Genomic DNA, 21388 nt, shown 5'->3' with positions numbered 1-21388 from the left:
ACTGACTGGGTTAGAACAAAGGACCATAATCAAATGTTCCTGCCAGACCATTGTGCCTCTTTTCCTTCCTCTTTATAATCAGTTCTTAGGATTTATAATTCCAAGGTATTGTAGTCATGCATTGTTTACCTGTCACAATGCAGTATTTAGCCCCAATTTATAAATGCACAGACATGCGGTGATTTGTTTTGGTTTTTGCAGAGTAACTTAAAGAGGCAAAGCCAGAAATCCAAAATTGAAATTAAGAAAACAGTTCCATTTACAATTGCATTTAAAAACTATTTAGTAATTTCACAAAAGAAGTATGAAACTTGTACTTCAGAAACTACAAAACATTGTTGGAAGAAATTAAGACCTAAATAAATGGAAAGATATCCCATGTTTATCTTTTCTTAATATTGTTGAGATACTTCTTGGGGCACCCAGGTGGCTCAGTCAGTTAGGTGTCTGCCTTCAGCTGTGGGATCGAGCCCTAAGTTGGGCTCCCTGCTCGTTTGGGGAGCCTGCTTTTTTTCCCTGTCCCTCTGCTGCTGCTGCCCCTGCTTGTGCTTGCACACCTGCACTCTCTCTCTGTCAAATAAATAAATAAAATCTTAAAATGTTGAGATACTTCTCAAATTGATTTACATATATAACAAATTCCAGCTCCCCTCCCCCCTTTTGGGCAGAAATTGACAAGCTGATCCTTAAATTTATATGGAAATCCAAGGGACCATAATAGCCAAGATGATTTTGAAAAAGCAGGGAAAAGTAGGAAGACTCAAACTTTCTGATTTCAAAAGCTGTTATAAAACTACAGTAATCAAGACAGTGTGGCACTGGCATATGGATAGACTTAGAAATGACTGCATACCTTCCTTGTCTCTGGGGCTCTGGGTTATTCTAAACTGATAGACCAGCCCTCTTTAGGCTTTTAAGAATTTAAGTTGAGCTGATTCCTCCTTGCCCACTTTTGTAGTGTCCGCTTTTTTTGATCATGATCTGTCAGTGGCAAAACAGTTTCTGTGTTCTGTCTCTCTTTGGAGGGACTTGTCACTCTTGGGATTTCAGGGTTTTTTTTTTGTTGTTGTTGTCTTGCATACTCAGCCATGTGGTAAATTTGAGAAGAGTTAACGATTTTATGGATCACCTAATCTGTTTTCATTATTATGATGGAAGGAATATTCTCTTCCTGCTTTCTACATCCTAAGCAGAGTGGAAATAACATGGCACTTGGCCTGTAATAGATTCGGCACTCAGTTAAAATTTAATTAAGTGGGTTGAATTCATTGAATACTTAGGTAATATATAAGTATTATACTTAGTGTGCTGAGCACTTACAAATCATTTAATCCACACACCTATCTGTGGGTATAGGTGCTATATTTATTCTTATATTTTTTAGATGTAAACTAAAGGTTAATGGAGAAAAGGAACTAGAGGTACAACAATAAAGGAACATTTTTGTTGACTTTACCTATTATCATCTTCCCTTTCTTCTTCCTCCCAAATAAAATTCTCGAATCCATTTTTTACTTCTGCAAGAAAAGGAGATATATCCTTGGCATTGTAAGTTCTCATTTCCTCATTTGATGGGCAGTGAGGCAGAATATAAATGAGGGAAAATCTGATCTGGAAGAGACCTAGTTGGACTTTTAATTTAACAGGGAGAAGACATTCTCAGGTCTGAGGGCTTTGGGTGGTCAGTAGCAGGAGCTAGGTTTTTTTAACAGGTGAATGACAAAATGACTGTTTTGGCTTTGCTACCTACCTTTCCATTTTCCCCCTTCCTTTCTGCTTCCAGAAATGTGAAATAGTTAATAGCCTTTAGTTTTTTCATAGGATAGTAGAATTTTAAGTATTTTTCATTACTGTTAGTTTTTTTTTTTTTTTTTACTAATCTGCTATGTGAGAATTCCTATAGGTAGCTGTTATGCTAGAGACCTTAAATATAATTGCTTTTATCATTTATATTTGTCTTGACAAATTCCTTTGTAAACTACTTGCACCAAAAAGTAGGCTAACAGTGTTTTCATTTTTAAAATTTGTGTTGTTTTTGTTTACTTCCAGAAAAGAAACTGAGATGAGCCTGATCAATAAGCTCAAATAAAACAAATGTTATTAATTCATCTCCAGCTATTTTCTGAAATTCATTTTCTAAGATGTACCATTTGTAACTCACCACATTAATCATTCTACATTTTCTCACATTCTAGTTGATAGATGCAAGTTAAGTTTCATGCATTGCCTATCTTTGTTGGAATTTTGACACCTTTTTAAGTATTCTACATTTTTTAAAAAAGATTTATTTGAGAGAGAGAGAGAGAGAGAGAGCGAGCATGAGTGGGGGAGGAGGGTACAGAGGGAGAGGGAGAAGCAGATTCCCTGTTGAGCAGGGAGCCTGACGTGGGTCTCTATCCCAGAACCTTGGGCTTATGATCTGAGCTGAGCTACCCAGGCACCCCCTGTATTCCACATGTTAATATAAACTGAATGATAGACCCCAGGTCATTATTGTATTCACAAAAAGCATTAATACAGAGACAGCGCTAAAGGTTAAGGAATTGGAATATGGAGACAAGAATTATTTACACATGGTAGGATATTTTAGAATGCTCTGGCTAGATATGACAGTCACTTACATGCTGCTTCTTCCCTAGTTATCAGGGAATATGAAGAATAGAGAAAGTATCCAGGAACCTAGATTTGATTATTACAACCATGAAGTTCCTGATATTGACCTCAGTGATTGTGAATTTCCACATGTCATTGAAATTTATGACTTCCCCCAAGAATTTCGTACTGAAGACCTCCTGCGGGTTTTCTGCAGTTATCAGTAAGTATTTACAATTGGTTGGGCATACTTGGGAAGGTGGTATGAAGTTTTCTTAAAATGTCTTCTGAAAAATCATCTCTTGTTTGCATATTCCCTGTTGTTTACTTTAGCATCAGTTTTGTTTATTGTCTTCTCCAAATCCGTTGGAAATCTCCTGTATCAAGCCTGTCTTCTAAAGTTCTTTAAAAATGCCAAATAGTCTTTTTAGACCTCATTTTAGGCATTTAAGAAGAATATCTTCAGTGATGACTTCTGGATGTCTTCATGGTGCATTTAGTCTGTTTATAGTTGTTACAATTATTGATATATTTAGATGTATGCCTGCCATCTTTTTTTGTGTTTACTTGTTTCGTCTTTTTCTCTTCTTTCTTGCCTTCTTTTGGATTGATGAGGTATTTTTTTCTCATTCTATTTTATTTGGAAATGATACTGTGTTCCTATTCTTTGGTGGTTACTTTAGAAATTACAAACTGCATGCTTAACTTATCAATGGCTAAAGTTAATATTTTTATACTCTTTCCAAATACTATAAGGGCTTTGAACTCCATTTCCCAATCCAATTCCCTCCCTTTCCACCACCCCCAACTAATATGCTCTTGTGACTATTTTCTTTTTAATTTTTTTTCTTTTTAAACTCCATTTTCTGTTAGTATTTTACATAGCATTCTGATTTATCTACTTCCTGTGTTTTTCATTTATACTTCTTGCATCTTATATCTTCCATCTGAAATCTTTTTCTTCCTGCATGGAATATATTCTTTTACCATTTAGTTTAGTAACAATCTGCTGTTAACAAACCCATTTGGTTTTTTGTTGTTTCTTTAATGGTGTTATTTCAGCCTCATTTTTCAAAGATGTTTGCGAGGTATTGAATTCTAGGTAGGCAGTTATTTTTCTCTCAGAAATGTGCAGATTTAGTTTACTGGCTTTATGGAGTATAAGCCAGCTGTAAGTTCACAACTGTTGCTTTTGAATGTAATCTGTCTTTTCTCTTTGGTTGCTCTTAGGTTTCTCTTTTTCTTGTATTGTGTATTTTAGTATGATGTGGCTTTGCTTCTTTAAAAAGTTATTCTTCTCGAGATTACTTGAGCTTCTTAAATCAGTGAGTTTTTATTTTTCATTGATTTTGGAGAATATATACATTATCTCTTTAGGTAGTGCTTTTTTTTTTTTTTCTCTTTTACCTTCTCTAAGATGCCAAGAAAATATATATTAGATCTTCTCATTTAATCCTCATTTTACCTCTCTTTTTTGTTTTCCATGTTTGTCTCTTTTACATTCTGAATAGTTAGAGGTAAAGAGCTTTAATTTCCAGTTCACTAATTTTTTCTTCAGCTGTGTTTAATTTGCTGTTAAATCTGTCTGTTGAATGTTTAAATTTCATCTGTGTTTTTCATTTTTCTAAGTTCTCTCTCTTTAAAATCTATATGGGCATTTTATAGTTTCTTGTTTCTTTTCTAAAATATTTTCAAGATTTAAACAATTTCTTAAGTATTAAATGTAGACATTCTGTGGTCTGTCTGGTAATCCCTTTACTTGAAGTCTTTTAGTTCTGTTTCTGCAAATTCTCACTCTTGGTACCTTGCTTTTTTAGAGGTTTACTTATTTATTTATTTTTTTTTACTGTGAGCCAACTAGTTTCCTTGGAATTTTATTTATGGGAATTGAAGTCTACAGTAGAAGATTTCTCCTGAGAGGTTACGTGTTTTCTTCTGCCAAGCACCAAGGGCCCTAAAAGTTCAGCAGCACTGTAAATTAAATTATTGATTTGAGGTTATTCTGACCACTGAGATAGAAATAGTCAAGTGGAGAATGGTAAAAAATGATCGTTGTGTGTCTCAACTAGTTTAACAACACATATAAATGTCTAGTCACTTGGCAGTCTTTGATGTGGTGCCAAGGCCTTTTTTTTTTTTCTTTTAAGTTACTGGCCTATTGATAGAAGAGTTCTTTTAGATTATCCTCATAATACATCAACTAAAGTGGAGTGAGAACTTTAATAAACCTTTAGAGTCATCTGAGTGCTTACTCCTTATAGGTTAAAATGTTTTCTCTTTTAGAGCTGTTTTGGTCAAACATAATTGATAATCATTTTTGGATTATTTTCTTAAGATTTTAAAAATTTATTTATTCAACAGAGAGTGCATGAGCATACAAGCAAGGGGAGTAGCAGGAGAGGGAGAAGCAGGCTGTCCACCAAGCTGGGAGCCCAAAATGGGGCTTGATCCCAAGACCCTGGGACCATGACCTGAGTGAGCCAAAGGCAGATGCTCAACCAACTGAGCCACCAGGCACCCCCTCATTTTTGGATTTTTTAGTGACTTCACCATTCTCTCTATTCTTGCAAAGCATTCAGTTGATTTTATAGACCGAACATCTTTCTTTTTCACACTCATATTTCATTGTTTTAATTTTACTAAATTATGTAATGAACATATAAATCAAAACTGACATAAGTGGGTTTGAAAACAATTGCACTGATTCTTCTTATGTACATAGTTCATACATGTATAGGACAAGCTAAGAGAATCAGAAGTATACCTCTGTATCTTTAACTTATAAGAAGAAAATAAGCTTCAGGAATCAAGAAACCATCCAGAAAGAAAATTACTAAGAAAGAGATCTTCAGGATCTGGAAGAAGTCAATAGCAAGAAGGATTATACTTTAACACTCTAATCCTGATATTAAAAATACGTAGGTCTGTTATCTGATATTACAAATTTTAATTTAAAATTCAACTCATGTAGATCTTGAATTTGTAAAATTCTGTTAGGGTTTAACCCCCTACTTAAAGGGCCAGATAAGAAATATTTTAGGCACTTCTGCCATCATTGCACAAAAGCAGCCACTGACAGTATGTAAACAAATGAGCATAGCTGTATTCAGTGAAATTTTATGTACAAAAACAAGCACCCTGTTTTTCTATAAAGTTCTAGAACAGGCAAAACTAGCTAGCAGCCACGCACCTCACTTAAATTTGGATGAGGGGAGGGTATCAGTTCTATAACTAAAAAAAGTAAGGGGGTGACTGGATCCTGGAGGATGGCTAATCTTTCCATAGACCTTATGCTAATTGTATAGGGTTGGTCAGTTAGTCGAATTCATTAACATGTTAAGACCTTGTATCAGCACCTGTTCCATATAAAGTGCCTAATAGATTTGAAAAAGCAGTGAGTTTTAATTTCAAAGTAGAACTATTTTAGATTGTTATTGGTAATGATGATTTTTAAAAGCAAAGATTAGCTTTGTTGATGTCTAGAATTTCCTAAAGGCTAATTAATTCTTATGAATTATTAATTTCCCTTTGCTTTGTTTCTTCCTAATTTTACCTTTAATAGACCATTTTTCTATCAAACCCAAAAACATTCCTAAAAAAGGAGAAGCATTTTAAAGGATTATGAAATTCCAAAGTCTAAAAGGCGCTCCAGATCTCATCTAAGGTCTTTTTCTAACCTTTTTGTAGACTCTTATTATATAGGCTCTTCTGCTATTGAACTTTTTCAGTCTCCAACCCCTGTGGTCATTTTATGCCATGGTCAGACTTACTCTTACATTCAGGAAATTCTTTAACTAACCTTCAAAGCCTTCTTCATTCCTTTTTTCCTCAAAGGAATTTTTTTCTTGACTGAAGGAAGATATTTTAGCTGTTGTCTCTTTTTCTTTCTTTATAGTGCTTTATAAAAATAAAGTCAAGGTCACAGTGCAGAAGTCTATAATAATGTGAGGGTCAAATACCTGAGTCAACTTTATATTTTAGTCACTATCTTTATCAATATTAATAATATTTCTGATGAATATTGCTATTAGTTGTAAAAAATAATGAGCACCATTCATTTATTAAATGCCCATAAGTGTTCAACACTGTGCTCTTTGCCTTGTCACAGAGGATCTCATTTCCATTTTCATAATAACTCTGTTTGGAAAGTGCTATGCCCATTTCTATAGATGAGCAGACCTAGCTTCAAGAGAAGTTAAATCTGCCCAAGATCTCAAGGTGGCAGAATGTTGACTCCTATAGTATCTGACCCTCAACCCCATGCCCTTTCTACAGAAGAGCTATGTTGAATCTATGAACAGTTTTTAAGTTCCTAGCTGAAAAAATATCATCATTTTGATAGTCATTGTGCTCACTGCAATGTAGCTCTGTTCCACAATAAACGTATTTTTAACAGTCATTCTTTTCTAATTTTGTCTGATGTTTCTCTAATCTTGATTATCTTTTATCCTGAATTTTTCTGACTTTGCCGCAGTTCTTTCCTGTTTTCCCTTTCTTACTTTCTCCAACTAGAAAGAACAGGTCAGTTTTTCTCAATTCCTTGATTTTTTTGTTTTGTTTTGAGGGTTTGTTTCTTGCTCTGTTTTTTTTTTTTTTTTTAAGATTTTATTTATTTATTCATGAGAGACACAGAGAGAGAGGCTGAGACACAGGCAGAGGGAGTAGCAGGCTCCTTGAGGGGAGCCCAGTGTGGGACGTGATCGCAGGATTCCGGGATCACGTCCTGAGCTGAAGGCAGATGCTCAACACTGAGCCACCCAGGCATCCCAGTTTCTTGCTCTGAATGACATATCTCCCTCTCCCTCTCCGTCTGTCTATGAGCTTTCATTTGCATTAAATCCAGGTGACCTTCCCTGCCTACCTCCTCTTGCACTATTCTTCTACCTCTCCTCTGCTTCCTCTTTTCACCTCTTCTTGTTCTGTGCCCATAAGAACATCTCTTGTAAATAGCATGATAAATACATTACCTCCCCAAGGGACATGTGAGGATTAATTAGTTGGTGTCTATAAAATGGCTGGGAACGTAAAATAGTCCCAGGTAGTTCTTTATGATGGTATAATTGCTTTTAAAATTCAGTGGCTTCTTCTGTCCTCCAAGCTGTTTTTTGTGTCATTATCCCCATTCCACCTGTGCGCTCGTTGAGTGTTTATCTCATCATGAAATGCTTTATGAGACTCTATTTGAAAGATGTTTTATAAAACTAAATTTTATTTTAAGAAATAAAATTGTGTTGTTTTGTTACAGAAAGAAAGGATTTGATATTAAATGGGTGGATGACACACATGCCCTAGGAGTATTCTCCAGTCCAATTACAGGTATTCACCCAGTGGATTGCAGTGTTCTTCCCTTATTGTCTATTTTCTCCTGCTACTTGTTCTTACTTCCCTTGTGTTCTAGCCCGTTGGCATTTTATTCAGCCGGTGTAGATAAATGGCACATACAGGTTTTTGAGGCATAGTACTTTGTACCCATGTGCTCTCCCTCTCCCTTTTCACCTTAATCCAGTAGCAATTTGGAGAGAGAGCCAGCTCCTTCCAGTGTTACATGCTGTATAACTGTCAGTTATGATCATACATAAATAGATTATAGGTAGAAATTTAAGAAGCCAGTGTTACTAAATCTTAAAAATTTTGTGACTTTTTTTTCCCCACCTAGGCAAATGAATTTGAAGTAGCCCTTGAACCTTTCTAGTGAGAGATTATAATACCTACTTTCTGAATATATGATTGGGCCTTTTTTACTTATATCATTAGCCTCATGATCGATGTGATACAGAGGCATTCAAAGAAATTAGAGATGTTGGTTTCTGTCTGAACCACCTGGAATAGAGGTCTGCAACTGTAAAGGATCAGATAGTAAATATTTTAGGGTATAAGATCTCTGTCACTACTCAATTCTGCTGTTGTAATAAGAAAGCATCCTTAAACAGTATTCAAATGAATAGAAATGGCTCTATTTCAATAAAATGTTACAAAAACAGGTGTTTGGCAGGATTTGGTCACAAAATCATAGTTTGCTGATCCCTGATCTAAAATAATCACTTGCCAGGTTGTTTATGGATTTTCTAGAGCTGACCACCTCTTTAACTTGCCATGAAAAATAAAACTAACATCTAGACATCTAGGAAATACTTTGAGGGTTAGCCTTAAATTTTCTTTTGTATCACTCTTCTTCATACTTCTACTTCCTTATATTTATTCCTCTTTGCAGCTCGTGATGCTCTGGGTAGTAAACATACCATGGTGAAAATCCGGCCCTTGTCACAGGCCACAAGAGCAGCCAAGGCCAAAGCTAGAGCTTATGCCGGTGAGCCTATAATCTCAGGGGCTTTTTCTTGTTGATGGTTGTGTTACTGTTTTTCCAGCACTTGTACCTCATCTAGCATTCTAAAGACATATCACTTTTATTTTTAGTGTTAAAGGAAGTGTGTTTTTAAAGAAAAGACAAAGGCTATGTTGGAAATATGGCATCTGAGCAGCCACTTGGAGAGAGGGTGGGAGTTACAGCCAAGCAATGTGGCTGCGGTTTTCTGATGACATCTGATTCCACCTTACCTCAGTGTTGAACTGTTTGAAAGTGTTACTGTAGAAGTTGTGTTAATACAGATGAGGAAGCCAGGGTTGTTTGTGCTTTGCCATGTTAGTTTTCTCTGATCATCATCTGTTGGCCTGTATTAATTACTGCTGAGGCAGCCCTTGTTAGTCTATTTTATATGTTAATTACAGAGTTAAATCATTTGGTGCTAGAGTGCTTTCTCTTCCTTACTTCCTCTTGCTCCCTCCCTTTCTCCCATTCAGAGTTCCTCCAGCCAGCAAAGGAGCGTCCTGAGACTTCAGCAGCCCTTGCCAGAAGGTTAGTCATCAGTGCCCTTGGGGTTCGAAGTAAGCAGAATAAAACAGAAAGACAAGCAGAGCTCAAGAAACTGCAGGAAGCCCGAGGTGAGTTGAAGTGATGGCATTCCTCTCTCATTCTCTAGAGCTCACAATAGGCATGTGTTAAAAAAAAAAAAAAAAAAAATGAAGCCCATTCCATTTTGTTTTCCATTTCCTAGGAGCCTTCCAAGTGTGTTGAAATTGTTTTCATGCCTTATATTTAGGGGGAAGACATTGTAGGATTTGTCCTTCTGTTCCACATACCACGGCATCCGAATCCATGCTCTTAACTGTTGTTTTCCAGGAGATAGGTTCGGTCTTCTCAGCTTATCAGCCGTGGCTTTTTCTGTAGTTCTGCTCCAAAGTCTGAGCAAAATTTTCCTGTGAAGACATAGTAGTCTCCCAAGCAGAAAACATTTGCTGTGGTTTTACAGGGCCACAATTGCTGTGATATTATCTAATGGTTTAGATTAAAAGTAAAAAACAAATTAAGGAAAAGCCAGCTACTGACATGGATGATAGTAACTGTAGGAGGTATTTTTTTTCTTTAAAGACAGTCTTGAGTGGCTCCATTAGTGTACATCTAGATTAACCTATCTTCTGATTATTTTGCGGTACCTCCATGTCCTTAGAAAGTATTTCCACTGATCCACAGCAGGGTTTTTCTTTCCTTGTAGTTTGGAATTGAGGTTAAAATCTCTCTTCCCTTTTTCTAGGCTTTTGACTTACATGTAAAGGCCTGGGACTCTGGCCTTACACTTAAGTACTTTTTATCAACCTCCAGGCTTTAGACAGTCTCATTGCCTTAGCCCACGATCTGTGGAACCTGTGAAGGCAATTTATTCTGAAAATTCCACTTACCAAAAAGTAACTTCATTTTTCCATTAAAACGAATGGAAGTTTCAGACTCCTTGTTTATTGCCGGTTCTAACAAGGCCATTAATACTTCCTGTCCACTCTGCTTTGGTGATAGCAGGCAGCTTGCGGACTCTCAGCTGCACTGGCCAGATAACCAGTGACAGAGTGTGTCATGGCAGGTGCTAGAGTTTTAGAGTTGAACCCAACTAATTTTTGAAGCCTTAATGATTTTAATGAGGCAGTTTTGATTTTTTCCAATGCATGTTCACTCAAAGGCCTTTTACAGACTATATAGAAACAAGGGAGAATTTTTCTGTTTTCGGGGTTTTTTGTTTTTGTTTTTATACATGTTAATAATAGAACTAGAGTAAGGGAGAATGTATAATATCCTTAACCCTCTTTTAATTATCTCTGAGGAAAGTGCTTTCTCTGTGATCTTTCAGAAGATAACTAGAGGGAGAGATAGTACTCTTTGCAGTGTCTCATGCTTCCCTACTATATGCATGTAATATTAACTGGAACTCTACGTGTACTGCAGCAATAGTTTTGCACAGATACCGTCTTAAGTATTGCCCTCTATTTTCCTGTAAGCACATTAGCATGCAGCTTCATTTGAAGTATTTGTTTTAAATGCCACTTATACAGAGGACATTTCAATGATGCAATTAAAAATGAGACTGTTGGCTCAGTGAGTACCCTATTACTTTTCTAAAGAAGGCCTTTATTTGTGAATGGAGACTCACTGTGATAAGTTCCTCTTATCCATTGGTGCTGAGGCTGTACAGGTTATAGAAGATTCTTTATAATGCTTCGGAGCTCTCCCATTCTTCATCTCTGAGAAAACGCATGTGGAAAATTCCTGATATATCTCTTTTTGACTTCTTTATGCATTAGGATAGATAATCTTGTAGCTGCCTGCATGGAGCCCAAGACCTCTCACTTAAAGATTTTTTTCTTAAAAAAAAAAAAAAAAAAGATTTTTTTTTCCTATGGAAATTAAACGTACCATTTAGGTATTAAACAGAATAGATATTTTTGTTCCAGATCTTCTTCCACTGGAAGGGGAGGGATCAGTACAGCATAGTGGATAACATAATAGATTGTACAATCATGCTGGCTAGATCTACCTCTAAGTTCTACCATTTACTGGCTATGTGACGTTGGATGGATTATGTATTCTCTGGAGGCCTCTGTTTCCTCATCCATAAAGTGGAAATAAAGTGAGATAATCGGGATCCCTGGGTGGCGCAGCGGTTTGGCGCCTGCCTTTGGCCCGGGGCGCGATCCTGGAGACCCGGGATCGAATCCCACGTCAGGCTCCTGGTGCATGGAGCCTGCTTCTCCCTCTGCCTGTGTCTCTGCCTCTCTCTCTCTCTGTGTGACTATCATAAATAAAAAAAAAAAAAAAATTAAAGTGAGATAATCCACAAAAGATGCTTAGTCATCTTTGGAACCCATCGGAATGTGCGCTCTCCTGTTTCTATGGGCCTGTAATAAGTATATGATAAATGTTAGCTGCTGCTGTTTTTACTAATAGTGGTAATATTATATGGTGAGTCTAGCACAGATTTCAATGCATATTTTTTAGCCGTACCCTTTTTATTTTAAGTCTCCTTTAATGCTCTATCAACAACATTTAGCATTTCAGCTAGGCACTTGCCCTGTGTAAAGCATTGTGCTCTTATATGAGAAAATTAGAGAGATGGAAAAACTTTGTTTTTCTGCTTAAGACTTATAATCAAGTGAGGGTATCTGCCTTGAGTAAGGAAGAAAATATGATTTTAAGCAGTTGTTTTTCTTCTCACTTCAGTTCTGAAGAATTTTTTTAATTCCAGTATAGTTAATGTACAGTGTTAAATTAGTTTTGGGTGTACAATATAGTGATTCAACAATTCTATACATTACTCAGCCCTCATCAAGATAAGTATACTCTTAATTCCCATCACCTATTTCACCCATCCCCCCACGCACTGCCGCTCTGGTAACCATCAGTTTGTTCTGTGTAGTTAAGAGTCTGTTTTTGGTTTGTCTCTTTTTTCCCCCCCTGTTCCTTTGTTTTGTTTCTTAAATCCCACATATGAGTGAAAAATAATATGGTATTCTTTTGCTTAGCATTACACTCTCTAGCTCCATCCATGGTGTTGCAGATGGCAAGGTTTATTCTTTTGGCTTAATAATACTCCATTGTATTTATATACCACCTCTTCTCCATTCATCTATTGATGAACTCTTAGGCTGCTTCCATAATTTGGCTCTTGTAAATAATGCTGCAATAAACATAGGGGCGCATGTATCCTTTCAAATTAGTGTTTTTTAGTCTTTGGATAAAGTACCCAGTTGTGCAATTACTGGATCCTGTGGTAGCTATTTTTGATATTTTGAGGAACCTCCATACTGTCTTCCACAGTGACTGTACCAGTGTGCATTCCCTCCACCAGTGCACCAGTGCACAAGAGTTCCTATTTCTCCACATCCTTGCCAACACTTGTTTCTTATGTTTTTGATTTTAGCCATTCTGGCAATGTGTGAAGTGATATCTTATTGTGATTTTTATATGCATTTCCCTGAGGATGAATGATGTTGAGCATCTTTTTATGTGTCTTTGGCCATCTGTTATGTCTTATTTGGAGAAATATCTGTTCAAATATTTTGCCCATTTTTAATGGGATTATTTGTTTTTAGTTCTGAAGATTTTAAGATTAAAAGCATAATGAGTTTTTGTGATTAAAATGATGGGAAGGCAACTCCAGGCAATGTAATATGTTATGATGATTCTGTGATGGAAGATATTATCTCCAGTTTAGAGCTGGTGCTGGAAAGTTAAGTAACTGGCCTAAAATTACCTAATTGGTAAATTGAGAGGAGGCATTTGAACCAAGGCCTCTCTAATTAAAACCCATGCTCTTTTTACAATACTGTAATCCCTTTTAAGGGACTTTTGGAGTAATTAATAATTTTTCCAGGGGGAAAAATTTTTTTTAAGGTCTTCCGAAAGTGAAAGATAGCAGGCTTTTTTTTTAGTTATCTCTTCCAATGGTTAGCAGCTTTTGCTGTCAAAAAATTCTTCCCTAGGTCTAACTTAAATTTGTAGAGTAGTTTAGGCTAGTTTCCTCTTTTTTTCCTTTCTAGAAATAGGGAACATGTGGACACCATCCTGTTCTAATCTTTAGAGATCAGGGGCCAATTATTTAGGAATAAAGAAGTCTGATCCGTAATAGAGTTTTTGTCATTAACTTTAGCTGTGTTGCTATAGGCACGTCTCTTATACCTTTTTGCTCTAGTTTCTAACAAAGCAAAACTAATGCCTGATGTACCCTGGAGAATTTTTTTTAGCACAACCTAAGTTAATGTGTAAAAACATTTATTTAGAAAGGTGCTTTACAAATTAAGCATACTATTATTTATGCGGCTCTTAGAAAATTAGTGCTCATTATAATATGAGACAGTAAAGACAAATATGTATTATGTACTTCTGCTTCCCATCTGTTATCTATGACAAACAATGCTAATCAGTTATGACACTTTTTTGTGAGTTTTGACTTGATCACTGCCAATTGGTCAGAATTAGCTTGGAAATTGAAATCTATGTGCCATCCATAAATAGTGCTGTTAAATAGCTAGTTGCCCCCCTTGAGGGGTTCTGCTGTCTGGCATAGTGTCTGGTTCATAAAAAGATACTCAGTGTGTATGTTCATTGACTGAAGAATATATGACTGACAGTGGTTACTTTTTCTTCATAACTCTTTATTTGATTTCGTTCAGATTATACTCTGAACTCTTTTAAGTCCTCTATGTTTTTCTTTATAAGACCCAGAGTTGGACACTGCATATGAAAACCTTCTAATTAATGAATTTGGGATTTGGGATTTTGAGGTTTAAATACTTCCTGCTAAGTTCCCTCACCCTGCTTTGGTCTTCTTACCATTTTAAAATGAGAAGTCTGTGTCTTTGTCCTTAATTAAAAAGGAGATTCGGGGGTACCTGGGTGGTTTAGTTGGTTAAGGATCCAACACCATCTCAACTCAGGTCTTGACCTTAGGGTTGTGAGTTCAAGACCAGTGTTGGGCTCCACCTACTTAAAATTAATTAGTTTATTTATTTATTTTAAACAAGATTCAGAAAGTATTGAGAAGAATCGAGAAAAAAAAGTACCGAAATCATTTTAAGCAAATCTTAATGTGTATATCTGGAGGATAAGAACTTTAGTTTCTAAGTCTTAGAACACAGGGGAAGTGATTAGTCCAGCAGAGTGCATAATAGATCAGAGCTGCACTAAGAGTGGGAAATCAAAGCATAGATCATCCTTGATCCTTTGTATTTGACTGAATCATGTTTTAAAGCAATGATTCACACATAACAATGAAACTACATTTTAAAGACCAGATTCAGGAGTATGTGTAAAATTTCCCCATGTTTTACTTATTAAAACACTTGATTCCCACCTAAAATTACAAGTAGAAGATAATCATTATTTCTCAGAATAAGATGCTCTCTCATTTTTCAGAGCCTGCCAAAATTTTATTTTATAACTTATTTCCATTTTACTCTTGGGGGTAGATGATTAATTGGCTGGTTCTAAAAGGCATCTTTTGGGTCACAGGCCTGAAAGGCAAAGTAGGTAAGTAATGATTTGATCCCCTAGTTTGCTTAATTAAATCACTAAGAGCTTAAAAATGAAATCATCCCTATAGAATACTTAGTCAACTGTAATAAAAAAATTTAATCACAACTGCTACCTTTTGAGATTCTTTAGGCATCCCATTATTCTGCCTTTAAGGACTCTTCTGCATTGCTGATTCATAATCTAGGTTGGTGTGGCATTTTCTTGGTGTCTTTTTTCCCTAATGTGAAATTTCCCCTTATTTCTAACCATGTTTCTCTTTTTATCTTAATGTGATCTTTTTTTCCAAGATGCAATATTTATCCATATTTTTGCCTTCATCTTCTATTTGGTAAACTTATATCCCTGACCTACATCAGAGATGAAAATGTTAACCCTCAAATTAACTGACCAGTTTACTGGCTATTGCTAAATAAGTAGCACACAGTTCTTTGTGTTGACACTTAATACATTGATGAACATTCCACTTTCCAGTTAAATGCCACCTTAATACTTGTGTGATCCAGACTATATATTTCTCGGTATATTAATGATTATAAGCCTAAAACCTAAAACCTTGCTAAAATTAAGAGGTTACTTTTATTATTTCTCTTTAATTTACCAGGTCTGTCAATCCATAAAAGAAGACAATTAGATCAGTTTGACCAGACTTGTACTTCCAGTCTTCATGTTGATTACTACTCTGTAGGCAACTGCCCAGGAATTTTGTGATGATTTTTCTCCATTATTTTCTTAGGTGTAGAAGTAGATTTTGAAAGTTTTGATTTACATCCCTTTTCTTTATTTTTTTTTAAGTTTATTTATTTATTTATGATAGAGAGAGAGAGAGAGAGGCAGAGACACAGGCAGAGGGAGAAGCAGGCTCCATGCACTGGGAGCCTGACGTGGGACTCAATCCCCGGTCTCCAGGATCGCGCCCTGGGCCAAAGGCAGGCGCCAAACCGCTGCGCCACCCAGGGATCCCCCTTTATTTTCTTTTGAAATGACACCAAATTGGCCCTTTGTTTTCACCCAGGGATCCCCCTTTATTTTCTTTTGAAATGACACCAAATTGGCCCTTTGTTTTCATCGTCAGCCCCCTTCCATTCCCTAAGTGAAAAGTGGTGATTCAGTCACCTCATTCAATAGAGTCATTTCTGCCAGTTGATTTCTCTTCCTGGGAAATGAAAGTCTGCAGGGCCAGCTCATGTGCACTGTAGGTTAATCCTTTCATATGAATTCTTCTCTTCTTCCTTTAGCTCCTTACCCTTATGGCTGCTGTTGGGCTTTCTCTTTACTTAGTTTACTTTTTTTAATTGTTGGAGGTAAAGTTAATAAGGAGCTCTTTTCATGCAGTCTGTCAGCTATTATCTACATTCCTTTCCCTTTTAGTAAAGGGATGACATGTTTTCTTATCTTTCTATGTTTTTTTTTTTTCATTTTTCTTTGTAGACATTTTCAGATGTCAGTACAGGGGAAAGGATGCTGTTTTAAAAATTAAGGACCTGTGGGGATCCCTGGGTGGCGCAGCGGTTTGGCGCCTGCCTTTGGCCCAGGGCGCGATCCTGGAGACCCGGGATCAAATCCCACGTTGGGCTCCCGGTGCATGGAGCCTGCTTCTCCCTCTGCCTATGTCTCTGCCTCTCTCTCTCTCTCACTGTGTGCCTATCATAAATAAATAAAATAAAATAAAAATTAAAAAAAAATTAAGGACCTGTGTTCCAGCCTTAGTTTGTTGCTGGTTATGTAACCTTAGGCGAGTCACTTAGCTTCTCCATGCTTCCATTTCAGTCTCTTTAAAAAGTCCTTCTCTACTCATGTTCTGAATTTCTAAATGTGTGCCTCACATTGCCACTATTTCCTTGTGCTCAGTTTGTGCCCTGGCCTTCACTGGTTTCTCAAATGGCTTACCACCAGAGTTGCCTCTCATATTTACATATATATTGCACTAGAGATTTATTAAGAAGTTTTAGAGTAGGAAATGCTTCAGTATTCTAAACTTTTTCAATTTTAGAAAAATAATATGGTTATCTTAATATATATTTCATAACACCAGAATCAAACACACTAATTTTAATATTTCTGCCACAAACGGTATGACTATGCCATAAAATGGCATATATAAGACTATAAGCAGCCTCTCATATTTTCAGGTTATATTTACCATTGAATGAATTTGGGCCCTAAACAAAAAAAGAAAGAAAGAAAGAGAGAGAGAGAGAGAGAGAAAAGAAAGAAAAGAAAGAAAGAAAGAAAGAAAGCCAAAGCTTTGTTTTCTGAACTGCTTTGATTTTGGACTTGAGGATTATGGGCAATGATTTTATATATATATATATTTTTTTTTTATCTTTTTTTTTACTGCACCTGGATCTTTTTTCTTAGAACTTCCCAGATAGCCTTTCTGATTTAAATTTCTGAGCATATTGAAAAATTTGAGTTCTAGTAATTCACTTTCCTGATTTCCTCACTTTTTCTAGGAATCCAGAACCAGTTTTTGATTGCTTTCATCCAATGTTGTTTTTGCCTATAGATAGATCCTCTTCTAACTTTACCCAGTTTGAAAGAATGAAAACCGCAGTGCCTTCCTAAGAAACCCTGGAATGTTTTAGACAAGCCAGTTTTCCCTAGTGCAGTCTACCTAAGGAATCCCAATCCCAATTCAAGCCTGCTTTAAAGCCAGGTCACAAGACACTGAATTAATTAGCCTTCAGTTTGGAATTTGCTGACCCCCTACTCCCCTTTTTTTGGCCAGTTATAACTTTGCTGCTATATTCAGATAATGCCACAAGGTGGTGCCCAAATAGCAGTGAATTTCTCTTTCTCACATTTCCAAGTGCCAGTCAACTTCCTGACCCAAGTTCTTTGCCTTTAAAGTCAGTCAAATATTTAGTAAAGGAATTTTGTAAGGGATTCTGCTGATTTGGAAAGATATGTCAACATAGCAAATGTTAACTCTAAACCCACCTTGATTTCCCTGGTTTCATGACTTAACAAAATCTTTTACAGACATCATCTGAAATAATAGTCCTTGAGAGGAAGCACTTAAGCTTATCATATATGTTTTATGGTGAAAAGGTAAAATGACTAGCCATAAAATTAGGGCTAATATTTTGGCACCTAATGAAGTGCTAGGATCACCAGATCATGTATGGTCTCTATTATCTCAAGTCTTGGTGAAAGTATTAAATGGAAACCAAGCTTCTCTTAAAAATTCAAGATGGATTGCCCAGATTTGTGCTTTTATTTTGTTTTGTTTTCAGAAATAGTTCTTTGTTTCCCTTCATTATAGGTGGTCGTTTTCCCATGTTGGATTTATATTTTCCAGATTTGTGGCTTCTGAAAGTGCTCTGAAAATACTGAAATTTGATTTGCCTCTGAAATATTTTTTCTCTGAGACTGTACTAGGGAGATATGACTAATGCCCAGTGGCTACCATTTCCATTTGAGCAAGAAGGCAGAAGAATATTGAAACATATTCTCCATTCTTATTGAAGTATTTTGAAAGATCAGTGAAGTGGGAATAAAAGGCAATTATATTAAACCACTAACACAGTTGAAAAATAGAATTAAAATAAATACATTATCAGCAAGACTAGATTCTAGGTCCTCCTAGATTCTGACTTACTCCATATACTTTTCTTTCTTTTTAAGTAAGCTTCATACTCAAGTGTGGAGCCCAATGTTGGGCTAGAACTCACAACACTGAGATCTCAAGACCTGAGCTGAGATCAGGAGTCGGACACTTGGCCGACTGAACCACCCAGGTGCTCCACTTTATACTTTTTATTTCTGTTAGCCCCAGATCTTTCTCTTTATTATAGAGTACTAGTAACATTGTTTCCACTTACAAAGTGCTTGGCAAGTTAAAGATATTGACTCTTGGAATCAGGAAGGAGAAGACCAGGAAATCCTCCTGTCTCATGATTGAAGTTTGCTTATAATTTGGATTAAAGGAAAGTCACTGGTTACATGAAGTGTACTACCACTTTTTTTTATTTTTGTTTATTTTTAAATTGGAGTTCGATTCACCACCACCTTTAATACTGTCCTTACTTACAGAGAGAAAACGACTGGAAGCCAAGCAACGGGAAGATATCTGGGAAGGCAGAGATCAGTCGGCGGTTTGAATATCACTCAACAAAAGGGATAGTTCTATGAATTCAGAAAATATTTCCATAGTCTTCAGTTGGAGGATCCTTCTAGAGTTCTGTGTACATGCAGACGTGCGTGTTAAAGAAAGAGAGAAAACCATCAAGATGAGCACCAACTGGGTATAGAAAGGTGGATTCCTGTCTATCTTCTCTTCTAACTGCAGTTCTTTGGAACTGCCTTACTGTGTTGGGCATAGAAGGGAGCCATCAGCTAGGAAGCTGACTTGTGACAGCTTGGATATTACTTCCAGGAGTCCTCTGAGTGTGGCAAGTCCCATTGTTAGCATGGCTCACACGTCTAAGATGTCTGAAGAAGTTAGAAAACAGAGGATTCAAACCTGCGATGTTGGGAGATTTAAGCCCCGCAAAGTTGGGGTGTTCCTTCCGACCTCATAAAACTGAGGGGGGATGGAGGAAGCAGTTAGTTCAGAGAGATGCAACAGTGTCTGAAGTACTTGGTCCTCACAGAATCTACACTGTCACGTCCTGAACTCCAGGGCTGGAGAGCTGTAGCAGATGTAGGTGTTTGGACTCCAGAGTTTTTACTGAGCCGAGAGCCTGGGGTTGCTCCAGCTGCACAGCAGCCAGGGGCCTGCCAGCCTCATTCCTCATGGAAAGCCAGCCTTGGGAGCTGGTTCCAGTTGAAACAGTACTGTCATGTGAGAGGGAGACATTAAAGCTCATTTTATGGCACGTACCACTCTGCTATTTATCAGTTTTGTCATTCCCACAAAAAAAATTAGAGAATAGCTCTCCTCATGTCTTCTTCCCTGTAGTGCTATATGTGGGCTCAGTGGGTTTGTTGGCTTTATTGAGCCCCACTGGGTAGAGTGCTAGTCATCTCTCTGCCCCAGAATATCCAACAAAAATGTATCCCTTGGGATTGGTATGTGTAGCTCCCTCCCCTTCTTGCCTTGCCTGTATACCCCAACCCCAGTTTCTTGCCTTCTCCCATATCTGTCAAACCTGACATTCTGCAGAAGGCATCCGGCACTCAGCATGTTCTTGGTATCCTCTTCCTAGCCCATGCCAAAGGCGCTTGGCAAGCAACACCAAACCATCCATTACAGTGAAGAGTTGCCAGAATAAAACAAACACCTCTGGGCAGTGAGAAATTTCCTAAAGGACACTGGCAACTCAGAGCCATCCAACCATCTCATACTTGCATTCTCATTGACTTTGGAAAAAAGTTTTACACTGTAGAAATGGTAGTGCTAGACCTTAAGAGGCTGCGGTAGCATAATAATAGTGTCCCATTGTGCTTTCACTGAGGGCAATAGCCTCATATTTGTATGATTTAGTGCCCATGACAGAGATGGAATATTAACACTGCCTAGAACACGGTGAAGTGGGGGCTCTGTTCCAATTTTCCTCAGATGACACTGGCCTTGGGTCTTGGTGCGATCCAACTGTCCCTACTGCTCTTCTGATCTTGGAGCTTTCTTGTAGTTCCTCAGCATTGTTTTTCTCATTCTTGGTCAATTCTGGAACTGCCCCTTGTTGCTATCCAGTGCTTCCTTTTCAAGTTTGGAGGATTAAATAAATCCTTCTCTTGACCCTCTTAGTACTACCCAGACCAGTGCATATCACTTTGGCTTGTAGCTGCAGGACATGTGCTCTTCACAGAGCAGAACTCTAAGATAGGCAGATCTGTGAATAATATGGCTGCAGTGGAAAGGAAAGGTAGGGAGTTGTAGCCAGGCTTCAAACTGAATGGTCTATTTCAGAGGGATACCTTTGCTCTGTTTTGATTTTTTAAGGCTAGGAGTGACCTTGGGCAGTAAAAAAGATAACTCTTCCTATCACTTATCCTTGAGATGCTTCCCCTTTCTGATACCATTGTGGCTTTTCAGGGCATTGTTTTTTTTGTTTTGTTTTTTAAAGATTTTATTTATTCATGAGAGACACAGAGAGAGGAAGGGGGGCAGAGACACAGGCAGAGGGAGAAGCAGGCTCGCATACAGGGACCTGACGTGGGACTCAATCCCGGGTCTCCAGGATCCGGTCCTGGGCTGAAGGCAGCCCTAAACCTCTGAGCCACCTGGGCTGCCCCCAGGGCATTGTTAATAGAGCCACGTTTATTACCCAGTTTTCTTGTATTACTCTTAACTTCAATAAGGTACTATTATTCTAGTGCAGTATGTATTAGGTGGCTAATAGCATATGCTTTTTTTCAGCTAATGGTCAACTACTTCTAACTTTCAGATTTATTCTTACAATTGGACCCAGAAAAGGGATTTATTTTTAGCTAATACTAAAAGCTGTGGAGTGTTGCTGCTTCCACCATTAGTAGAAAATGTGCTTTTTAGTTCTA

General features: G+C 37.3%; 1 protein-coding gene across 12 annotated transcripts in view; it reads left to right on the top strand.

Annotated features, from left to right (window-relative positions):
- The window catches only part of R3HCC1L (R3H domain and coiled-coil containing 1 like), an 85990-nt gene extending 66223 nt beyond the window's left edge, over positions 1 to 19767 (top strand). For all 12 annotated transcript variants that reach the window (XM_041741441.1, XM_041741400.1, XM_041741460.1 and 9 more), the window contains 5 exons: positions 2640 to 2815; positions 7838 to 7908; positions 8804 to 8899; positions 9391 to 9531; positions 18983 to 19767. In XM_041741441.1, coding sequence (XP_041597375.1) covers positions 2640 to 2815; positions 7838 to 7908; positions 8804 to 8899; positions 9391 to 9531; positions 18983 to 19050 — 552 coding nt within the window. In that variant the 3' untranslated portion in view covers positions 19051 to 19767. The remainder of the gene's footprint in view (positions 1 to 2639; positions 2816 to 7837; positions 7909 to 8803; positions 8900 to 9390; positions 9532 to 18982) is intronic.
- The last annotated feature ends 1621 nt before the right edge of the window (positions 19768 to 21388 follow it).

This window comes from Vulpes lagopus, chromosome 2, assembly GCF_018345385.1.
Source record: "Vulpes lagopus strain Blue_001 chromosome 2, ASM1834538v1, whole genome shotgun sequence".
In the NCBI taxonomy this organism is placed as follows: Eukaryota; Metazoa; Chordata; class Mammalia; order Carnivora; family Canidae; genus Vulpes; species Vulpes lagopus.
Note: the sequence above shows the minus strand (reverse complement) of the source record. Positions and strands in the feature narration are given on the sequence as shown.